This window comes from Rattus norvegicus, chromosome 6, assembly GCF_036323735.1.
Source record: "Rattus norvegicus strain BN/NHsdMcwi chromosome 6, GRCr8, whole genome shotgun sequence".
NCBI classification, from domain to species: domain Eukaryota; kingdom Metazoa; phylum Chordata; class Mammalia; order Rodentia; family Muridae; genus Rattus; species Rattus norvegicus.
This window is the reverse complement of record NC_086024.1, coordinates 19,770,472-19,791,660: the sequence shown is the minus strand read 5'-3', so window position 1 is coordinate 19,791,660 and position 21,189 is coordinate 19,770,472. Positions and strand designations below refer to the sequence as shown.

At 45.4% G+C, this 21,189-nt stretch overlaps 1 protein-coding gene across 2 annotated transcripts in view; it reads left to right on the top strand.

The window, feature by feature from the left end:
* The window catches only part of Tmem178a (transmembrane protein 178A), a 59,043-nt gene that overhangs the window by 24,301 nt on the left and 13,553 nt on the right, over positions 1 to 21,189 (top strand). The window contains exons 2-3 of one of the 2 annotated variants that reach the window (XR_005505533.2): positions 15,888 to 16,282; positions 18,899 to 19,012. Coding sequence is in view for 1 of the 2 variants with exons in the window: in NM_001004282.1 (NP_001004282.1) it covers positions 18,899 to 19,012 (114 nt within the window). In the remaining variant the exon portion in view is untranslated. Of the gene's footprint in view, positions 1 to 15,887; positions 16,283 to 18,898; positions 19,013 to 21,189 lie in introns of those variants that run through there. The other variant, NM_001004282.1, reaches the window with a different exon arrangement.

The following is a 21,189-nucleotide window of genomic DNA, read 5'->3' as shown; positions in this document are numbered from 1 at the left end:
ATAGGAAGCACGAGGCCTGTGGGAAAGCCCTAGAACATTGGCTATCTAGCCCCAGGCTTTAAAAAACAAACAGATTCAAATCAGAAATCATCTGGTAAGAGAATAATCCAGAAAGGATGTTGCCAGAGAGATTTGAAGGGGGAAAAAAAAGTCCTTCGAATTTTCTTAAATTAGGTTTTTCTTTTAATTACCTACTTATCCTTCAGAAACTTGGAGCGCTCCCATTCCTTATCAACATATTCCTTGTCAATTATGCACAGGCTCAGGCTTATGGTGCCTAGGGTGATGCTTAAGCACGAGGCAGCTGGAAACGTTTCCCCCTGGGTTGAGGGGCTGAGAGGAATGCTGAGGGGCTGAGAGGAATGCTGACGTGCTGAGCAGACTGGCTGCTGAGGAGAGCCAAGGAGCAAGGCGCCTGGGGGCAGGGAGCCAAGCGGACCGGGCTGGCGCCCAGGCTGGGGAGCGCGTGTGGGGGCGGGGCGCGCGTGGGGGCAGAGCCACTGACAACCGGGGAGGATGGGGGATGGGCGCCAACCTTTTGACTTTTGCGATCCCGACGAACTGTGTTTTCTGGCTGGTTCTTAATATCCTTTCCTTCAAATAGCTAATATAAGGATGCTAAGCAAAACTGCTTATTGGTGCGTTTTTCCCCCCTTGCTTGATTGGCTACATCATGCTGCTTGACGGAAGATTAATGCTGGAAACATTGTGTGGGCACGCTCTGATGAGATGTGGGGGTGGGGCAGGCAGGAAGGCAGTGGTGTGTGTGTGTGTGTGTGTGTGTGTGTGTGTGTGTGTGTGACTATGAGATGCAGCGTGTAGGTGAGGTACCAGTCCACGTTATTTCCCAGAAATCTTGCCCTCTCTTTGTCCTTGATTAGGCGATGTGTATGTCTTTGTTAGGACCAGATGTGATGGGGGGGAGGGGGACGGACAGGTGGTAAACAAAAGAAATCGCAGTTCCCCTTCATGCTGGCATTGGACCTGAACCAAAAGTCCATTTAGGCTCAAGCCCTCGGCCATTTGGGTTGTTTGAACTGTGTGGATAGGTGAGGAGATTGCAGACTGAGAAACCAATTTGTGAGTGAACAGGCTGTGGGACAGATTCCCATATGGAAATCTCAGCTTCACTTAGTCAAACTGAGGTATCTCCTTGCTTTTGTCAAACTGGGGTTAGAATACGCCCGCCCCGTCCCGCCCCCTCACTCTGACGTGAGCTTGTGTGTGTCTGGCTCTCTGGGGTTACTTCCCCTCATCCTTCCCCTCATCCACAACCCACATCTCTTCCTGGTCATTTCCGCATCTCTTGTTTTCACTTGTCTCAGGCCCAGTCAGGTGCCCCAGTACTTGACAACCTGCTCTGCCTCCAGGGAAAGATGTCTTTACACAGTGATTTCGGTGAACTCTTTTTCCTTCCTGCTTCAGCGTGAAAGAGGACAGCCCCAGCGCGCATCCTCATGCGAGCGGAATGGGACAGGAGTGTAGACAAATACAATGAAGAACAAAGCTGACCTCGGTGTGGGCCTGCCTGCTCTGCCCTTGTCCATTTAGAAGAATTAGCTGAGTGTGATGAGGTATGATCGCGGTGATTCTTTCTGGTCAGGTCTGCTCCCATAGCCAAGGAGAGGCTGAAAGGGATAGCTTGTTATTCTGAGTCTTTACTTGATCTTAACTAAAACTTTAGGGAGTCACTAGGCAGGTGGTTTAACTTCTCCAAGCCCAGTGTCCTCCTTAAAACAGAGGTAACAACAGAGCCAGTCACAAAGAACTCGGAGCAAAGCCCTGTGCGTGGAGCTCGCCATAAGGGAAACCCCGGAAAAGTCCAACCATCACTGTTTGTCTGTGGGGCCATGAAGCAGCTCCTCAGTGCCCTGTGCTTTGTCTTCTTATGTGAGGGGGGAGACTATCTGCCATGGTTAAGCAACAGGGCTGGTGAGAGGAGCTCTGAGCAGAGCATCTCGTGCTCTGTAATGAGTAAGAGCACACATGGCTTCTGTTTCCCTATACTCCAGCGACCAGCGTTCTGATGGGCTCAGTCGTGTGCTTATCTGGCTGCAGGCTCATACAGCGGCTTCCAGGCATGTGCAGAGCTGTTTGGAAGACACACAACACATAAGACGTAGTGACAAGGGCAGCCAAAGCCAGAGGGTCCTGTCTCTGATTGTCACTTCCTGCTGCTGCTGCTAATGGCTTCAGGGTTTTGGCTTCTTCCTATCCATCCATTGAAGTTAAGGAACCCAGCCTTCACTCCTGCTGAAGGACCCCCTGGAAAGGTATTATTATCTCCTTGCTTCCATCCCTCGTAGGCAATCTGTCTACAGAGAGAGTGGGCCAAAGAGGTAAAGAAAAATATTCAGGTATTAGTTTTATGCTTAACTATTGCTTAGAAAAAGTTAAGAATATTTTTTAAAACCAATTTATACATGATTTTTCAAAAAATTGATTTCAACAATCCACAAAAACCCAAGAGTACACTTCTGTCGATTATAAAACCAGCTATACAATAAACTCTCCTTTTAAAATAGTTTAATGGACTCCTAATACATATTTATAGGGCACAGCGTGACATTTCAGCACAGGCATACAGCGTGTGTTAATCAATTCCGAGCAATCACTTCCTTGTGTTGGGGACGTTCACCGTTCTCTCCATTAGCTACTTGAAAATAATTAATTGTTGTTAACCATGGTTATCCTACTGTGCTCTGGAATACGTGAAGGTATTACTTCTCCCTGCAGTGTGGATCATACTTGGTGTGTGTGTGTGTGTGTGTGTGTGTGTGTGTGTGTGTGTGTGTGTGTTATGTGTGTGTATGCACAAGTACAGACATGCTCATGTGGAGACCAGAGGTCAGCATCAGGGGGTCTTACTCTCCACACTGTTCTTAAGGTAGGGTCTCTCACTAAACCTGGAGCATACTCACTGGCTGGACTGGCTACCTCATCAGACACAGCGAGCCTCATGTCTCTGTCTCCAAGCCTTGGGATGACAGGTGTGGGATGACGGGTGTGCACAGCCAAGCCTGCTTTTGTTGTTTGTTTGTTTTAATGTGAGTTCTGGGGATTGAACCTAAGCCCTCATGCTTTCTTGGCCAGTACTTTACCCACTATCCTATCCCTGTTTGATAGACTTTCTTTAGATGTTAAAAGCCAGCTTTAAGTGGACTCCTAGTTTCTGTGTGTCTTGGTGTGTCTGTGACGTAAGCACCACGATTCCAGTAGACCATCTGGTAGTGAAAGGGACAAAAGAGCATTGTCCGTCATAGCAAATCTTCATAGATTATTTTTATAGTGTGAACAGAGTGATTGCCCTCAACGACATATTTCATAAATCAGCCATACTAAATGCCATTTCCTGATTTCCATAAACAGTAGTAATAATTAGACAATTTGGCTTGATCCAGGGTCTGTTCTGTAGAGGAAGCAAACTTAAAAAAAAAAAGCTCAATTAGAAAGATGCTATCTAGACACATGGACAAGAGCAGCAGCACACGGCTTCAGGAGGCCTTTCTGTAGAACACTGCCAACTGCTCTAAAACAGGTAGTCTTTTCCACTAAGTGGTTCTCCTTTGCATACGTGGGGAATTACTAAAGCCATGAGGTTTATCGCTGACTGTGAGGTAGGAATTCTTGTTCTCCTGTCGCTCCTCTCCCTCCCCGTTTCCTAGTTCTAGCTTAGTTTCACTTCATCAACTTCTAGTCTTTGTGGTACCGTATTCTAGAGTCAGGAAGTAAAGGGCGCTGGCAAGATAAATATTTGTTGAGTTAATGACTAAGTGAAAGAGTGAAGAAAAACACGGTGTAATGATTGAATTCTGAATACCAGTGCTAATAACTGACTTAGGAACAGAAGGGAGGGTGGTGATTTTCACTGGGATCTGAGAGGGGATGGTAGGGAAGTTTTGTTTGGTAAGGACAGTTTGTCAGCCGAGAAGGCTATAGTGGGAGTGGCCTCAGGACAACATGAATGTTCTCAGCCCCAGTGAATAGTGCGTATCTAAAAGTCATCAAGACAGAGTAGCGTCAACGAGATGACCAAATCAGAGATTCCTGGCACTTGTGCTAAGTCATGGCCACAAATACCTTTGTCGTAAACCAGAAGATCAGAGAAAAAAGGCATTTCTCTAGGGAAAATAAATTGGAGTTTTTAGCAAAGGCCTGATTTTTGAGGTCTTTAAAAATGGCCAACAATCCTGGGGCTTTATCTTTAAGGGGAGAATCAGTAGAGGGATCGGAGGAATCCACAGGAAGGCCTGAAGGATTTTTGGAGTCTGTCGGTGGTGACAGCCATTCTCAGAAGCCAAGTGGAAAAGGCTGAAAGAGGGGATGGCTCTAGATATACATGAAAAAATGTGAGTGCAATGGTGTAAAAGGAACAAAATAGAATTCGGGGCCTGTTCCCAGCCGGATGGAGATTGCTGAGTTACCTGACAGAGCATTCACATAGGCATCGTGACGAAGTGCGATGGAACAAACGCCGAGCAGAATGACGACGTTGTTGTCGAGCTTACGGAGGTCACACAGCACAAAGGGAGCCAAACTCCGGACCTGAACAACGCAACAACACAGAGGAGCCCAGGCACACGCGCAAGCGAGACGACCACACACATGAAGTAATGATAGGAACACAGTGTTTAAAAGCCACAGGAAAGTTCTGTAGACGGCTCCCACAGCAGTCAGGTCACTCTCAAGGATGTGGTCAATCCACAAACACGCGTATCATTTGAATTACAGTCATGGTAACATGAAGAACAGGGAAAGGGCAGGAAATAAAGGATATGACTGTGGCACAAGGAGTTTCACCAAACAAAACAATATTCGCACCATAAAACCCCAGGAAGAAAACTGAGACAGGAAGAGAAACCTCGTTTCAAGAAACAATGAAGGGTCTAGAGAGCAGGTCAACAGTTAAGAGCACCGGCTGCATTTCCCGAGGACCCAGGTTCAATTCTCAGCGCCCACATGGTGGCTCACAATGATCTGCAGCTCCAGTTGTAGGGGAATCTGATGCCCTCTTCTGACCCCTTTGCAGGCACCAGGCACACAGGTGGTGCACAGGCATACATGCAGGCAAGACAACCATACGCATAAAATAACAATAATAAAATGTTTAAGAAGAACTAATGATGGGAGACTCCCCAAATTTGGGGCTAGGGAGATTGATGGCTGCTTAGGAGCACATACTGAGCTCACAGAGGCCCAAGTTGTGTGCCCAGCATCCAGGTCTGGTGACTTATGGCTCCCGGTAACTGCCACAGCAGGGAGATCTGATGCCTCTAGGTTCTGAGGGCACCCCCATTTCACATTCAAATGTGCATGCTATGCTTTTGTCAGATAAAATAATCTTTAATGAAAAAAAATCACACGAAATAAGAAAGTAGAAATAAGAAACTATCGGGCTGGAGAGATGGCTCAGTGGTTAAGAGCACTGACTGCTCTTCCAGAGGTCCTGAGTTCAATTCCCAGCAACCACATGGTGGTTCACAACCATCTGTAATGGGATCTGCTGCCCTATTCTGGTGTCTGAAGACAGCTACAGTGTCCTCATATACATTACATAAATAATATTTTTTTTTAAAAAAAGGTTATTGTCTGATGACAGAAGAGTCAGTTTAGGAAGAGAACCTAACAATTAAAAAATTACTACTACTACTACTACTACCACTACTACTACTACTACTACTACCACCACCACCACCATACACACACGCACACACACACACACACACACACACACACACACACACACACAGATAGGCACACAGGCACACACATATACATGCACACATACATACATTACTAATATTGGAACGTCTGACCATGTAAAGCGAATGTCAATAGCACTAAAGGAAGAAATAGGCAGCCATTCCGTGATAGTAGGCGACTTGCATACAGCACTTTCGACAGTAAGCAGATCATTCAGACAGAAAATCAATGAAGAAGCAGCAGATTTGAACAGCACTATAGACCAAATGGACTTAACAGACAGCTATGGACCTTGTAATCCTATGGTAGCAGAATGGGCATTCTTCCTATCCCCAGGGAGACATACTTCAGACCAGAAGGCATGGTCAGCTACAGACCATGTTATGAAATGAGGCATCTATACTAGGGGCAAAACAGGAAAATTTGCCCCTAAAATGGTTTAAGGTAGAAAATCAATATATAAAAACCAATTGCATTTATTCACACTACAACTCAACCACTTATAACAGAAAAAAGGGAAACAATCCTGTTTACAATTGTATTACAAAGAATAAAATAATAAATTTAACCAAAGAACTAAAACATCTGTACACTAAAAATGATAAAACATCAACAAAATTGAAAAACACCAATAAAATAGAAGCATGTCCCACACAATGGATTAGGAGATTAGTTTTGCCACATTCTCCATAAGTGGACTTTAGACCTGGTCAGATCCTGCCAGTGCTCCAGCGGTTTCTACAGAACTAGAAAGAAGCTCTTATGTTCACTTCGAACCATAAAAGACTCTAAAATACAAAGATGGACTGCATCACACTTCTTGATTTCAAATTATATTAAGCAGACCATGTGGTCGTAGCAAAGAAATGGGTGACAGATCAATGGAACAGAATAAAGACCCCACATGTAAACACACAGTTTGTACAATTGATCCTGCACAAGGATGCCAAGAATGTGAATGGGGAAAAGACGCCCCTTGTTGGATAAATAATGTAGAAAACCTAGATGTCTCTATGTGAAAGAACAAAATAGAAAAAAAATACCTTTACTGTATTAAAAAAATCAACTCAAAGTGGCTTAAAGAGTTAGGTCCTCAAAACTGTGGGGCTGGACAGTTGGCTGAGTGGTTCCGAGCGCTCGCTGCATTTGCAGAGGACCTGGGGTTGGTTCCCAGCACACACATGCTAACAAGTCCAGTTCAAAGGGATCTGTCACCATCTTCAGGCCTCTGTGCGCACTGTATGCACGTGGCGCACAGACACACATTCGGACAGACAGTTGTACAATTAAACAAAACAGAATAAGAAAAGATCTCACATTGCGAAGTGCTGGGAGGAAGTAAAAACTTCTTAGTATTCGTCTGTGCAATGATTTTTCAGCGATGAAGCCAAAATCACAGGGGATGTGGGCAAAGGTAAAAGAGCGAGGGAAAGCAAATGAAACACCTTCTATCAGTAAAGGAGACCAGTCAGCACAGGGCAACCTCCAGAAAAGGAGAGAGTGTTTCTAGTGAAGATGCCTGAAGAGGTTAATAGGCGAAACATATAAGGAATCATAAAACTCAATAGCAGACAAATGGTGATATATAAATGGTAAGTGTGTGTATGAAAATGTGATTAACGTGGCTAATCAACCACTGGGAAATCAAATGGTGGCGTAAAGACCAAGAGATTGCAGGGTGGCACTTAAAACGAAGAGACATCTGTTGGGAAGGGTGCACAGACACGGGAACACTGGGACACACTCAATGGGAAAGGAAGTAGATGCCCCACATAGGGAAACCACAGAGAGTGCTTCAAATTAAACCTCCCGGCTTTATTTTATGGAAAAGAACTTGAGATCGCCAAACGAGTATTACTTCCTCTCATTCTTTGCAGCGTTACTCAGGGTAGCTGTGGTAGGAAGGCAGTGTGAACATCCACCAACAGTAGGAAGGCAGTGTGAACATCCACCAATAATAGGAAGGCTGTGTGAACATCCACCAACAATAGGAAGGCAGTGTGAACATCCACCAACAATAGGAAGGCAGTGTGAACATCCACCAACAATAGATAGGCAGTGTGAACATCCACCAACAATAGGAAGGCAGTGTGAACATCCACCAATAATAGGAAGGCTGTGTGAACATCCACCAACAATAGATAGGCAGTGTGAACATCCACCAACAATAGGAAGGCAGTGTGAACATCCACCAACAATAGGAAGGCAGTGTGAACATCCACCAACAATAGGAAGGCAGTGTGAACATCCACCAACAATAGAAGGCAGTGTGAACATCCACCAACAATAGATAGGCAGTGTGAACATCCACCAACAATAGGAAGGCAGTGTGAACATCCACCAACAATAGGAAGGCAGTGTGAACATCCACCAACAATAGGAAGGCAGTGTGAACATCCACCAACAATAGGAAGGCAGTGTGAACATCCACCAACAATAGGAAGGCAGTGTGAACATCCACCAACAATAGATAGGCAGTGTGAACATCCACCAACAATAGATAGGCAGTGTGAACATCCACCAACAATAGGAAGGCAGTGTGAACATCCACCAACAATAGATAGGCAGTGTGAACATCCACCAACAATAGGAAGGCAGTGTGAACATCCACCAACAATAGGAAGGCAGTGTGAACATCCACCAACAATAGGAAGGCAGTGTGAACATCCACTAATGCTGTGGTTTGCCCTGGAGTTATCTATATTTTGATGCTAATTCCACTGCCCCAAGGACTGCTGCCAAGTCACATACTCAGGACTCAGGTGACTTCACTAGAACCTTCTCCCCACTGAATTTGTGAGGGGCAGGTACAGGATAGAAGGAGGCCTGTCATTGGATGAGAAGGAAGGATGGGTGGGAGAGAAGTTTGAAGGAAGAGGAGGAGGCTGGAACGGAAAGGAGGAAGAGACAGGAGGGAGAAGGAGAGAAGCCGTGGCAGGACAATATGGCGGGTGACGTTAAGATTCCATGCTGTAACTTTACAGGTTGTTACGTATGTTTTTAAGGGATGGATGTGTATTGGGCTTTTTATGTTTAGGTGGGCAATTACATCTTATCAATTGGGTCAGAGGTTATTGTGTTGCGTGTTCTTTCATGTGTAGATTTAAGTGTAAGGGAGTGTGGGGCAGCTGATCTGGGCCACCACGAAATTGGAATGTGTGCTTCCGGCAAGATATCCAGCAGATATCTTGGGGCACTGTGGTGTAGACCTAGTGGGGATAAAAGACAGCACTTTCATTTTTTATATTTTTACAACACACGAACAATAGGAAGGCAGTGTGAATATCCACCAACAAAGACCGAATGAGGAACGTATCATTACTTAGTCCCAAAAGAGAAGGAAGGAAACTCCTGCCATTTTCAAAAACACAAAGGACTTGTGTCACGTGCTAAACCAGGGCAGGACAAACGGGGTGGCACATGATCCCTGTTCTATGTGGAACCCCAAATAATCAAACTCGGAGAAACAGAAAGTAGAGTGTGGCTCTGGGGGCTGGCAGCACGTGAAATGAGACAGAAGTAACTGAAGGGCGTGATGTGTGACGGAAACAGGATAGAGGACGTGTCCAGCCATAAAATGAGTCTCAACAAAGTTAAGACTCAGCTTGGAAGACCAAAAACACAGGCAACATGGGCAGAAATGAGAACTAGTGGAGCTAAGCTCATTCTATTGACAAAGAAAAACAGGCGACACCGGGTAACCTATAGACAGGAGACTGTGGAAATGAAATCTTATTGTTTTCCGTAACTATAGTGACACGAAGTCGGAAATCAATAGCAGGAGGAAAATGGAAAACTTGCCGAGAAATGTCTTAGATAGAAAATCCACATATAAAAATCAATCGCATTTCTCTATACTAACAGCAAACCATCTAGAACAGGAAGAAATCCCACTTACAGTTTGCGTCAAGAAAGAACAAGTTACTTACCACGTGCAATGAATAGGTTTCTACGATGTGTACAGCCGAGGGCACCGGGAAACAGTTCTGTATACCTGTGAGGAGGTAGATCCTAAATGTGTCAACACATACACAAGCACACGCACACACACAAACACACACAGACACACACACACACACACACACACACACACACACACTCACACTCACTCCAGGTAACGGTGAGTTTCTAGGAGTATGCTAAATGGCTTGGTTGTGGTAATGTCACAATTGTATATGCATGTCAAAACATCAAGTTATATATCTTAAATATGTCCAATGAGGCAATGAAGATGGTGAGTTTTATGCTACAGTATTTTACCAAAATAGGCATAGCTGTCGGGTGATTGCTACTTGACCACTTATTTTCTCTTAAACACAGGGGTCAGAATGAAATCTTTAGAACGACTGCAGTCTCTGGCTCATGTCCTGCTGGTCCTTCTAAAGAGGGTCTATAGACGGGGAGGGGCCTTTACCAAACATGGGCTATTGGCTCATTGGGTCCTAACGATAATTCTGGAACTGTCTCGTACTTCACCTGCTTCACAACGTGAGGAAATACAAGCTTGAGTGTTTGGGCTTGTTGTTCAGAGCTAATGCTTGGCTTACACACATGCTACAGCACACACACACACACACACACACACACACACACACACACACACATTGAATGCACTCCCAGGCGCTTTCCAGTATTTTTGAGCATGAAGTTACAACCTTGCATTTTTTTTTTTTAATCACTGGTATTCAGAGTTCTTGAAAGAGCTGTGCTGGAGAAGGAAGGAAGCTCAGATTTGCTCAAACCATGGTGCTTTCCACAGTTCAGAACAGCGGTTCTCAACCTTCCTAATGCTGTGTCCCTCACGCTGTGGTGACCCTGACCGTAAAATCATTTTCATGGCTACCTCATAACTGTAATTTCGCTACTGTTACGAATTGCAATGTAAATATCTGATATTCGATCCCCAAAGGGGCAGCAACCCACAGGTCGAGAACCACAGGTTCAGGAGGTCGTACATTCAGGTAGGCATCAGTAACAGCACTGAACCCAAGCACTGTTCAGATAGTTCTGCTCTGTCTTTATTAACCTCTCGGAGGTCTGTATGTTGGGAACATAACAAGAGGGGCCAGTTGTAACCGCTGGCCTGTCCTTAGCACAGTTGGTATTCCCTGGGGAAGGAAAATGCCCCTGTGCGTTTGGACTGAACATCTCTTGAGCTGTTGGCTGGATTCGGTTCTATCTGAGACTTGGGGAAGGAGCTTGGGGGTGGTCCTCTTTTTCACCTTGCCTTCTCTGTGCTGGGGGAAAAGGAAAGGACTGGTGTGGTGTGTGTTCCCTTGTCTCCTGCTAGCAGAGGAGGATATGGAGAAGCCGGGTTGGGGAGAACACTAGCAAGTGCTGAAATCTTTCACAATCGGAGTTGTTAGCCTCAAATCTTTTATACCAGCCAGGCCTCTCACTGTATGCTGTGATTCTTCTGAGAAGCTGGGGGTTTCTGGCATTTTGCTGCCTCTCTTGGGGGTGGGGCTGGTGTGTTTTTATCGCTGCTGTTGTCTGCTTGTTAGTTTTTGATAGGGTCGTACTACTCAGGCCTGGCTGGTCTAGAAACTGCTATGTAGATCACACTGGCCTTGAACTCAGATTCTACTGTTGATGACCTAGGCCACCACACCCAGCTCTCTTCTGTCCCTTTTTCTATAGTCACAATGTAGGGCAACACTAAAGAAACATTAGAGCTGAATGCCCCATGCCAGTGGCCAGCTCCCCCTCCCCCAAGCTAAAGGACACCCTCCACCTTTGCATGGGGCTGTCCTCATTTGGGCACTGGACCTGCTGAGTTAATTTCTGCAATGTCCAGCTCGCTGCACCTCCCCCCTCTCACTGCAGCGATGACCGTCAGCCTCCCAGGATGCTGAGCACCTGCAAGGGAACAAAACAGAGGGAGAAACTTACTGACCAAAGAGTATGTCAAAATAGCACTAAGAATTTTCAAGGAAACAGTTTCAAAGTATCGATTGTATGTTTAAAATATTAAGTGTGGCATGGGAATATACTTCAGTTGGCAGATATCCACCTAACATTCACAAAGCTCTGGGCTTGATCCCCAACACACAGAACTAGGCGTGGTCGCGTATGCTTGTCACCCCAGCACTTGGGCGGTGGAAACAGGGGGGTCAGAAGTTCAAGGTCATCCTCAGACATCAGAAGTTTTGTCCAACCTTGGACTGTATGAGACCCTGTATTAACAAACAAACAAATAAACAAAAAAGCAAACTTGGGGCTGAAGAGATGGATCGGCGGTTAGGAACACTGACTGCTCAGTTCCCAGCACCCACACGCATGGCTGCTCAGAACTGTCTGCAACTCCAGTTCCAGGCGATCTGATACCCTGGCATAGACATACATGCAGCTAAGACACCAACACCCCTAAAATAAAAATAAATAAACTATAAATAAAAATGTAAAATTGTATAGTTATATGCATATATAATAATAAAGTTAGTTCCTCTGTCTAGTTTTTTTTTTCCCCTCTGTCTAGTTTTTAATGTGACTACTAGGACATTTGGAATGGGGCCCATGTGGATTCTCTTTCCTCTGGGCAGTCCTACTCATAATCACCACTTCTGCTTGCTTGCTGTCCTTTCAGTACGCAGACTGGGTGGGTTTGCCCTCCAGAAGGTGCTTTCAGCTGCCGAGTAGTCAGTAGAAGCCCCCGGCACACTGCATTTGGCTCATTTATTCAAGTCAGCACTCTATGAAGGGACGACAAGGGGGACATTTCTTTCATCCGCTTGACACTGGCTTCACTTTGAGATGAAGTCTCTCCGACAAGAACATAGCTATGGCCCTGGCCCGTGCCCCTAGGGTTGATCTCCCCTTTAAGCTGGGGCAGCCGTGTGCCGGCAGAGCTTTTGAGAAACGAAGTGTTCTTTACTTCCTGTCCACGGACCACTTACGGAATTCCAAGTGGCTCTTGAGTGTTTTAGGATCAGTGCACACTGTTGTGACCTGTCATCTAGAGACTCTCAAGTATTGGAGGGAGGTATTGGCGTTATCAGATCCATCTTGGATTCGTCTGAGAGATGCCGCATTCTGACAAAGAAGCCATAGCCTCTGCTCGTGACGAACTTGGGTCCTGGGCAGAGAGGGGGACTCTCTGACCCACCAGAGACAACTCTGGAGCTAAGGTGTGGGCCCAAGAAGACAGAGCTGTGTTTGGGAAGAACTGAAGGTGAGCATTGTAGGAATAGGAGGGTCATGGAAACAGGCACAGCATTGGCTTGGGATACTTTTAAGGACAGAAGCGACCCCTGTGTAAGTCAGGTAGGGCCGCAGAGATTTCAGTCAGTGGGAAGCTGCTCCCACATTCTCAGGGTGTGGTACAATACACGGAACAATGAAACCTAATACCATGCACTGAGGGGGCATGAGATTCTCTCTCTCTCTCTCTCTCTCTCTCTCTCTCTCTCTCTCTCTCTCTCTCCCTCCCTCCCTCCCTTCCTCCCTCCCCCTCTCCCTCCCTCTCATCTCTCTCTTTCCCTCCCTCCCTCCTTCCTTTCCTCTCTCTCTCTCCCCCTCCCTCCCTTCCTCCCTCGCCCTCTCCCTCCCTCTCATCTGTCTCTCTCCCTCTCTCCCTCCTTCCCTTCCTCTCTCTCTCTCTCTCTCTCTCTCTCTCTCTCTCTCTGGTTGTCAAAATTTGAAAGTTGGCATATTGCTAGAACACTATAGCTGTTCAGTAAATAAATCCAGAACACTTATATGTGCCAAGTACTTTATTTTTAAATAAGTACATATATTATGGCAGGTAAAACGCTTGCAGCCACTAATTAAAAACAACATAAGCTGGGAGTGGTGGCACACGACCGTGATCGTAGCACTTGGGAGGCAGAGACAAAAAAGTCACGCAAGTTGGGGCTAGCCTGGCCTAATAGCAAGCTCCAGGCCAACCAAGCCTCTCTCAAAACGGGGTTGTAAAACTATAGCACAGGGGTGGCATGGCCCCTTACTGCTCTTCCAGAGGATCTGGTCCCATTCCCAGAACCCAGGCTGTAGTAACTCAAGTTCCAGAGTATCTGGCGCCCTCTTCTGGCCTTCCTGGGCAATAGACACACAAGGCTCACACATTTGTGCAGGTGGAAGCAATCATACACATAAAAATACACAGATCTTAAAAACGTTAAAAGACAATAGAACATTGTGACACTGTAAAATGCAGAAAGATCTCCCATGCCTTCAAATTCCATTTAACTCATTTTTTAAAGGAACGTGTGTGTGTGTGTGTGTGTGTGTGTGTGTGTGTGTGTGTTTGCCGATATATCTGCCTGTACACCATGTGTGAACCTGGTGCTCTTGGAGACCAAAGGAGGTTACTAGATCTTTTGGAACTGGATTTACAGATGGCTATGAGTCACCATGTGGGTGCTTGGACTCAAATCCAGGTCTTCTCGAAAGGCAGCCCGTGTTTTTAACCACTGAACCAATCTCTGAGCCCATCTCCCCAGCCTTCTCGTGGATCACCAAGGCCCCAGACTCCGTACGTGATCACATAGCAGATTAGCCCAGTGGTGGCACATATGTGGCCTGATGTCTGAGAGGAGAGTGATAACGACGTTAGTTGGCAATCTCTGCAGGAGTTCGGTGCTGGGAGTCTTGCTTAGAAGACACGAGTGGACAGGAAAGTGGGAACCAGTGGTTGGGTCACTGCCCAGACAACTGTTGCATGGTTCTGCTTATCCCTTTGCACACATGAGCTAATCCGTGATGGCCATTTAGAGTCCAGCCTCCTGGTATGGGGCAGCGGTTCTGTCTAATGAATGTGAGCGAGTGCCAAGAGATGACTCATGGTCCAGCTCTGGACTGGGCTTCACTTTCCTCAGAATAACCCTATGGAGTATATACCATCAGGCCTCTGATTTTACAAGAGAGGGAACTCAGGCACAGGTTAAATGGTTTGCTACGATCACACAGCTGTAGTTCAAACCCATGTCCTGAACAGGCTCAAAGCCCGAATAATGTCTCAGTGTTAAATTACCATGAGTTTTGTAGCATCTTGTACTTGCCTTGTCTTTCCCTTATTTAACCTCGGTATGGGTCCCTGGGACTCACTAGCTTGGAGCTGGTTCGCCATTGTTAGCAGTGGAAACAGCAACGATTCACCAGACCAAAGGCTCCATTCCTCATCCAGTAGAAAGTATTTATTTATGTATCTTATTCTATAGTTTTTCACATCCTTAAAGTGGCTTTACTTGGCCCTGTAAGGAGCTAATTATTCACCAAATATAAACCACGGCTTGTTCTTTTCAGCCCCCTGCATGCTTCTTCCCCTCATCGTGCGATGCCATCTGGTGCTATGAGCTCATGCTTTCTGTGTTCCTTTGCACAGCACCAGATTCGTCCTTTCTAAGCCCAGAAAGCAAGGTTGCTTTCAGAGTTTGCCTGCGTGGCTTTGAGAGCGCTGGAATCTAACGCCCCCTAGTGGATCTCACCGGTATCACTCCTTACCATCCCCACAGGGAATTCGTCCTCCCATTTCCACAGGGAATTTGTCTTCTCCCATGTAGACTGCCCAGGCCTTTCTCTTTTAATCAGTAGCTTTCGTGAGCCACTGAGCACCAGCGTCCTTTTCTGTGTCATTTCTGTTGGCTTAATGCACGGGATGTGGGAAGCCAAACCTTAATGATTCCACTTACCTCTTCAACTCTGTCTCCCTTTGAGCTGTGCCAGTGGAACGCGTATTTAAGAGTGGGACACCAGAAGTCTTATGGATGGCCTCCTTCACACACTCTTTCTCTTCTAGTTCTGCCAAAGTCCAGAGTCTCTCTGATCATTTTCCCCAGGAGGGGAGCACTGGGAACGTAGAACATTTTCTTGTGCTTCAAGCTTAGGATGTCAGGGCTTCACCAACTGAACCCCTAACCTTTGAGACGTTTGAGTGCTGCCTGTTAGATCTGGCCTCTCCCCTTTCCACCTTCTGATGCTCAAGTCAGCATCCCTGGCAATTAGGTGTAGACTAAGATCCTAGGAGGAGGAAGTGTGCTTGGTGATGTATGTGCCGCTTCGTTCTCACAGCCAGCTGTTCGCCCTCTTCCTGCACCCCCGCCTCCTCGGGTCCTGCTTGGTACTATCAAGTCACAGAGGAGAGAATCAGTCCTCAGTGGTTTAAAGGAGCTCACAGTTCCCTGAGTGCAGAGGTCGTTCTCAGGCGAACCCCTCTGAGTCTGAGAAAATTTGCTTTGTTTCTCCAGTTCTGCACTTCATCACCAGCAGGAAGCAGCTTCTAAGAGGTGCAGGTGGGGAAGCCATGGAGTCAGCCACGGAGCTGGTCTAATCTCCAAACAACACGTATAGACCGGTGTGGAAAATACACGGACACAAGCCTCCACCGTTTCCCAACAGCTCACGTTGGTACTAAATTGGAAAACTCAACTTTGATATCGAATTGACCATATTATTTTAGAATAACAACTGTAGAAATCTGTAGAGTTTGCACGAGTTTCTAAAAGTTAAAGAATTCAGTTCGTCTAACAGCGGACACAATAAGACTTGCTCACCTCGCTGGACTGTGGCCTTGGCTAATTACTTACCCTCTGAACGTCAGACTTTTTCTGTTTAGTGGAAATAATCATACCAGGGGTTGCTGGTGAGTGCCAATTGGATTCTTTTCGTATGTGTATGTATGTGATGTGTGGTATGTGTGTGTCTCCCCTTGTGGAGGTACAAGTGTATGTGGATGTGTGTAGAAACCAGAGCTTAATGTTGGGCATCGACATATATCACTCTGCACCTGAGATACTGAGGCAGAGTGCCTTACTTGAACCCATAGCGTGCCTATTCTGGTAGTTCAGCTATCACCTTGCTCTGGGGACCCTCTCTTTCTCTTCCCCAGGACCGGGAAAGCAGAGTGGACTGCCCACTCCCAACCAATATTTTTGTAGTTGTTGAGGATCTGAATACCAGTCACCATGCTGATGGGCCCTTGACCTTCTGAGGCGTTTATTTACCCCACTCTCAGGGCAGTTTTCTTAGATGCTTTTTCTGTGTGTTTGGGATACTCAGATCATCTCTGTCTTCTGGTCCATATATGGTATGCTGCATAAATGGAACTTTGTATAGTGAACCGATTTGTATTCCCGAGATACACCTCATCCGGTCGTGATGCATGGCCTTTTAAAACGTGGCCAAGTTCAGATCGCTAGTATTGAGAAGGATTTTTTGCATAGAAAAATATCAAAGAATGTAGCATATTTTCCTGGAGTTGTGTAAGAGGACACAATTTTGATCTGCAGAACTCATGTTTTTTGTTTGTTTGTTTAAAAGGGGGGAAAAAGATTGACAGCAGGGCTGGGTGGGATGGTGAACGCTGTGCTCCCAGTATTTGGAATCTGGGAACAGGTTCATCCCTGAAGAGTTGATGGCTGGTTAGTCTATTAGTGAGTTCCAGGCCAGTGAGGGGTCCTGTCTGAGAGAAAAAAAGAAGGAAGGAAGGAAGGAAGGAAGGGAGGGAGGGAGGGAGGGAGGAAGGAAGGCAGGAAGGCAGGCAGGCAGGCCAGGCAAAAGGGCAAAGAGCATCTGAGGAATGACACCCAACGCTCTCCTGGTATTACATACATGTACAGACATGTGCACTCACATGTATGCAAACACACAAACACAGGATACTGCACAGTTTTCTTTCTTGTGATGTCTTGATTTCAGATCCAGTTGGGAGGCATTGCCTCCACTTCTGTTTGGTGTTTGAAGAGTCTGAGGAGCGCTGGTTCTTATTCAAACATTTGGTAAAACTCCCTGGCCAAGTCTTGGCCTTTAGCTTGCAGGCCTCACTAAGCTAATCACTAACTCCATCCCTTTCCTTGTTATGGATACAGTCAGATTAGCTCACCTATTGCCTTCAGTTAGCCTTTGGGTTTGTGTCTTCCTACAATGATTTTTCTGTCTAACTTAATATTAGTGTTTGGCAGGTTTGCCCAGTATTTATTTCTGTAAGATTAATCTCCTTTTAATTTACGTTTTTTTTTTAAATTCACTTTGGCTTTTTACTTCTTGGAAGTCTGTCTACCCACTGGAAATTAATTGGCATCTGTGAGGATTCTCTAGTTAACAGCTGCTGCAGTTAAACACACACACACACACACACACACACACACACACACACATACACACACATATACATGCATACACACACACTCACACATACACACATACACACACAAATACACACACATACACACACTCACACACAGACACACACACACACATACACATACACACACATACACACACATACACACACAGACACAGACACACACACATACACACACATACACATACACACAGACACATACTCACACACACACACACACACTCACACACACACAGTTTTTAAGGTTAGTTTAATGAGATGCATTTATCCAAACAACTGGCCAAGATGACTGACACAGAGAAGTAGGTTTTGTTTGTTGCTGAGTTTTAAGAGAAGACAGATGCTGTTCGTAGGATTCAGAAGGCCGGAAGGGAAGAACAGACAGACACCAGTCAGTGAAAGCACTGGGTTGGGAAGATGACGATGAGGGGCGCACACGACCCCATGACTACACATGGTGGTATCAAATATAGGACTGGCTATGCCACCAGCTGAGGGGAAGAATTCCTTTTCCATCATCCTTTTCCGTCACATCGAATGACTTTCTCAAGACTCATAGTTCAAGTCAGTAATATTAAGGCTGACACAGCCTCTGGAAGACTAAGCAGACTCTTGTTTGTCGATTGTAATCACTTCCTAAACCACCATGTGGAAGCTGATTAAGAAACAATGTCTTCTGGTTTCCAAATAGCACATACATGCTAAGGAACTTTTGGGAAAAACTTAATTGAGAGATTGACTAGATTAAATTCAAACTGGGCTTTCAAGGGTTAATTTAGAATTCTGGGCCGGTTTTCTTCAACCATTTGTAAATTTGAGCACATTCTCCTCCCTTAATAGCTTCGTGTTTAAGTCATACGAACTCAGTGTTGAAAAGCATTTAGAGATAATATATATGTGTGTATACACACTCATAAAAATGCATTTAAAAATGGAACGTGACTTTAAAACTCTATTTCAAGGTTTTGGTCCCCGCCTCTGTTAGTGGCCGTAATCAGGAGATTCCCTGCCCCATTCCCCATTCAACCTGGTTTAGGATAAATTATTCTGCCTTGGGCTCCAGAATTCTATTACAGCCGAACAGGCTGGTCAATCGCATTTCTTCTTTCTTTCAAGGTATTGCACAGCGATGCACTGCGGTCAAGTACCACTTCTCTCAGCCAATCCGCTTACGGAACATTCCTTTCAATTTAACCAAGATAATCCAGCAAGATGAATGGCACCTGCTTCGTAAGTATTCCTGGGAAAGAATTAGACAAGGCAAAAAAAAAACCAAGATTCCCCACCACGTTCGGATAGAAAACTGCTTATCTTAGGTTCCCTCTGGGCCCAACTGAACTGGGTCAGACACCCGGGCATCTGTTTGTTGTTCTGTGAATACTGCGTGTTTACAATTCAAGTGTGAGGGAAACAAAACAGATGTGAAATACGTGACTGGGCCGTGTGGCAATGCGTTTGTTTGTTTGTTTGTTTGTTTTGTCTTGTCTTTAAAGTTTTAGTTTTAATTATGTGTGTTGTGAGGGGATCTATTCAATGGCATTTAGGTGCCCTTAGAGGTACCACTAGATGTCCCTGAAGCAGGAGTTATAGGTGGCGGTGAGCCACCCAGCCTGGGTGCTGGGAACCAAGTTCAGACGATCAAAAGCAGTATTTTTACTTTAACCACCCAGCCATCTCCTCTTTTTACCCCATCTCAATCTCTTTTTAAAAACCAACATAGCAGGTATACAAACTTGACCCAAACACTATTCCTCAATTGCCCTCATTTTGGCTTTTCTTCTTTTTTTTCTTTTTTTTTCCGGAGCTGGGGACCGAACCCAGGGCCTTGCGCTTGCTAGGCAAGCGCTCTACCACTGAGCTAAATCCCCAACCCTTTGGCTTTTCTTATATATTTATTTTAGCTACCGTGTTTAGCTCAGATCATTGCATTTTTGCTGAGATATCTTTATGAAACTACGCCATAGCTTTCTCAGAGAGAAAGCTCTTACCTTGGCATCTTCATGGAACGAACTGCTCTTTTTCACTATCAAGGAAATGTGAAGGTCTAGATAAAATTGTGCGGTTCAAAACTAAAAAGGGTGGGTATATACCTGGAAATCCTTGATTCAAGCTGAATCAAATCCTTGATTCGTGGGAGTGGCACGTGATAGCAAAACAAGACACCGTGTTTTTTCCAGCTCGTCCCAGAGTCAGAAGTCAACACTGCCATCTTTTCCAGTAATCAGTCAAGAGTGCTGTGGTCATGTTTTCTTGGTGGAGAAAACCACTGTGGATACTGTCATGTTCTTTGACTCAGTCGCCACATAGAGTGAAGGGCTCTGTCTCGATTCTCACTACGAACATGGAGGCTCATACATCATCAAGGTGGTGCCTCATATAAATATTAATGACTACTAGTCATTGGATAAACGCCAGATGGTGATGGTGCACTTCTTTCATCCCAGCAGAGGCAGAAGGATATCTCTCTTCAAGTTTGAGGCAAGCCTGGTCTGCAGCATGAACTCCTAGACAACCAAGGCTAGAGAGAAACCCTATTTCAAAAAGAAAAAAGAAAGGAAGGAAGGAAGGAAGGAAGAAAGAAAGAAAGAAAGAGAGAAAGAAAGAAAGGAAATGAAAAGATAAAAGGAAGATAAAGAAAAGTCATCAAAGGGATAAAATGTGTTTTATTTTCTGAAAACTTCTTCCGAGTTCTTTCTTGCTTGCAAACGTGAAGAAGCACTTCTCAGTAGACCCCACTGAGCCTTATGGAGTGGGATTCCTTCTTAGCGCCTTATGAGCACGTTTGGAGTTCTTTCTCTTGAGTGTCTATGAAGACCAGTCTCATTATTATTGACTTTGGTCAAATGGAAAAATCGCAGGGCCTTGCAAAGAACCTCATTTCTTTAACTTGACAAGTCTGGGCCTCTTTACTCAGCAAGGCAATGATTTGAGCATGATCCTTGTCGGGGAGTTTCTAAAAGAAACGTGCCTTTGACGCTCGCATGCCTGTTTCTAAGAGAGCCGCCCTTGGCGACCTGTACCAATTTACCAGTAAGACACCATGTCTGGAACTGATGCCAGGCTCCTGTGGGGTTATGTCTGACCTTTGTGCTTTGTAGTAGTCACGGAAAACAACTTCTGAATCACAGGGCAAGGATGTCACAGGGAATGACTGAGCCATTATTAGTCCCTCTCCTCATATGTGGCCATGCCAAACTATTTATACCCTTGTACCAATAATAATTCAGCATATTTAAATTGTTACTATCCATAACCCCTTATTTTGTGATATATATTCTCTATTCTGGGAGGGGCATTTAGTGTAAGATAAATAGAATTTAAAAGCTCTGAGCTAGAAATGAGAATTCCCTTCTAAGCAGCAGGGAAAGGAAGCTGGGTGGTGGCCTGCTCCTTTGATCCCAGCACTC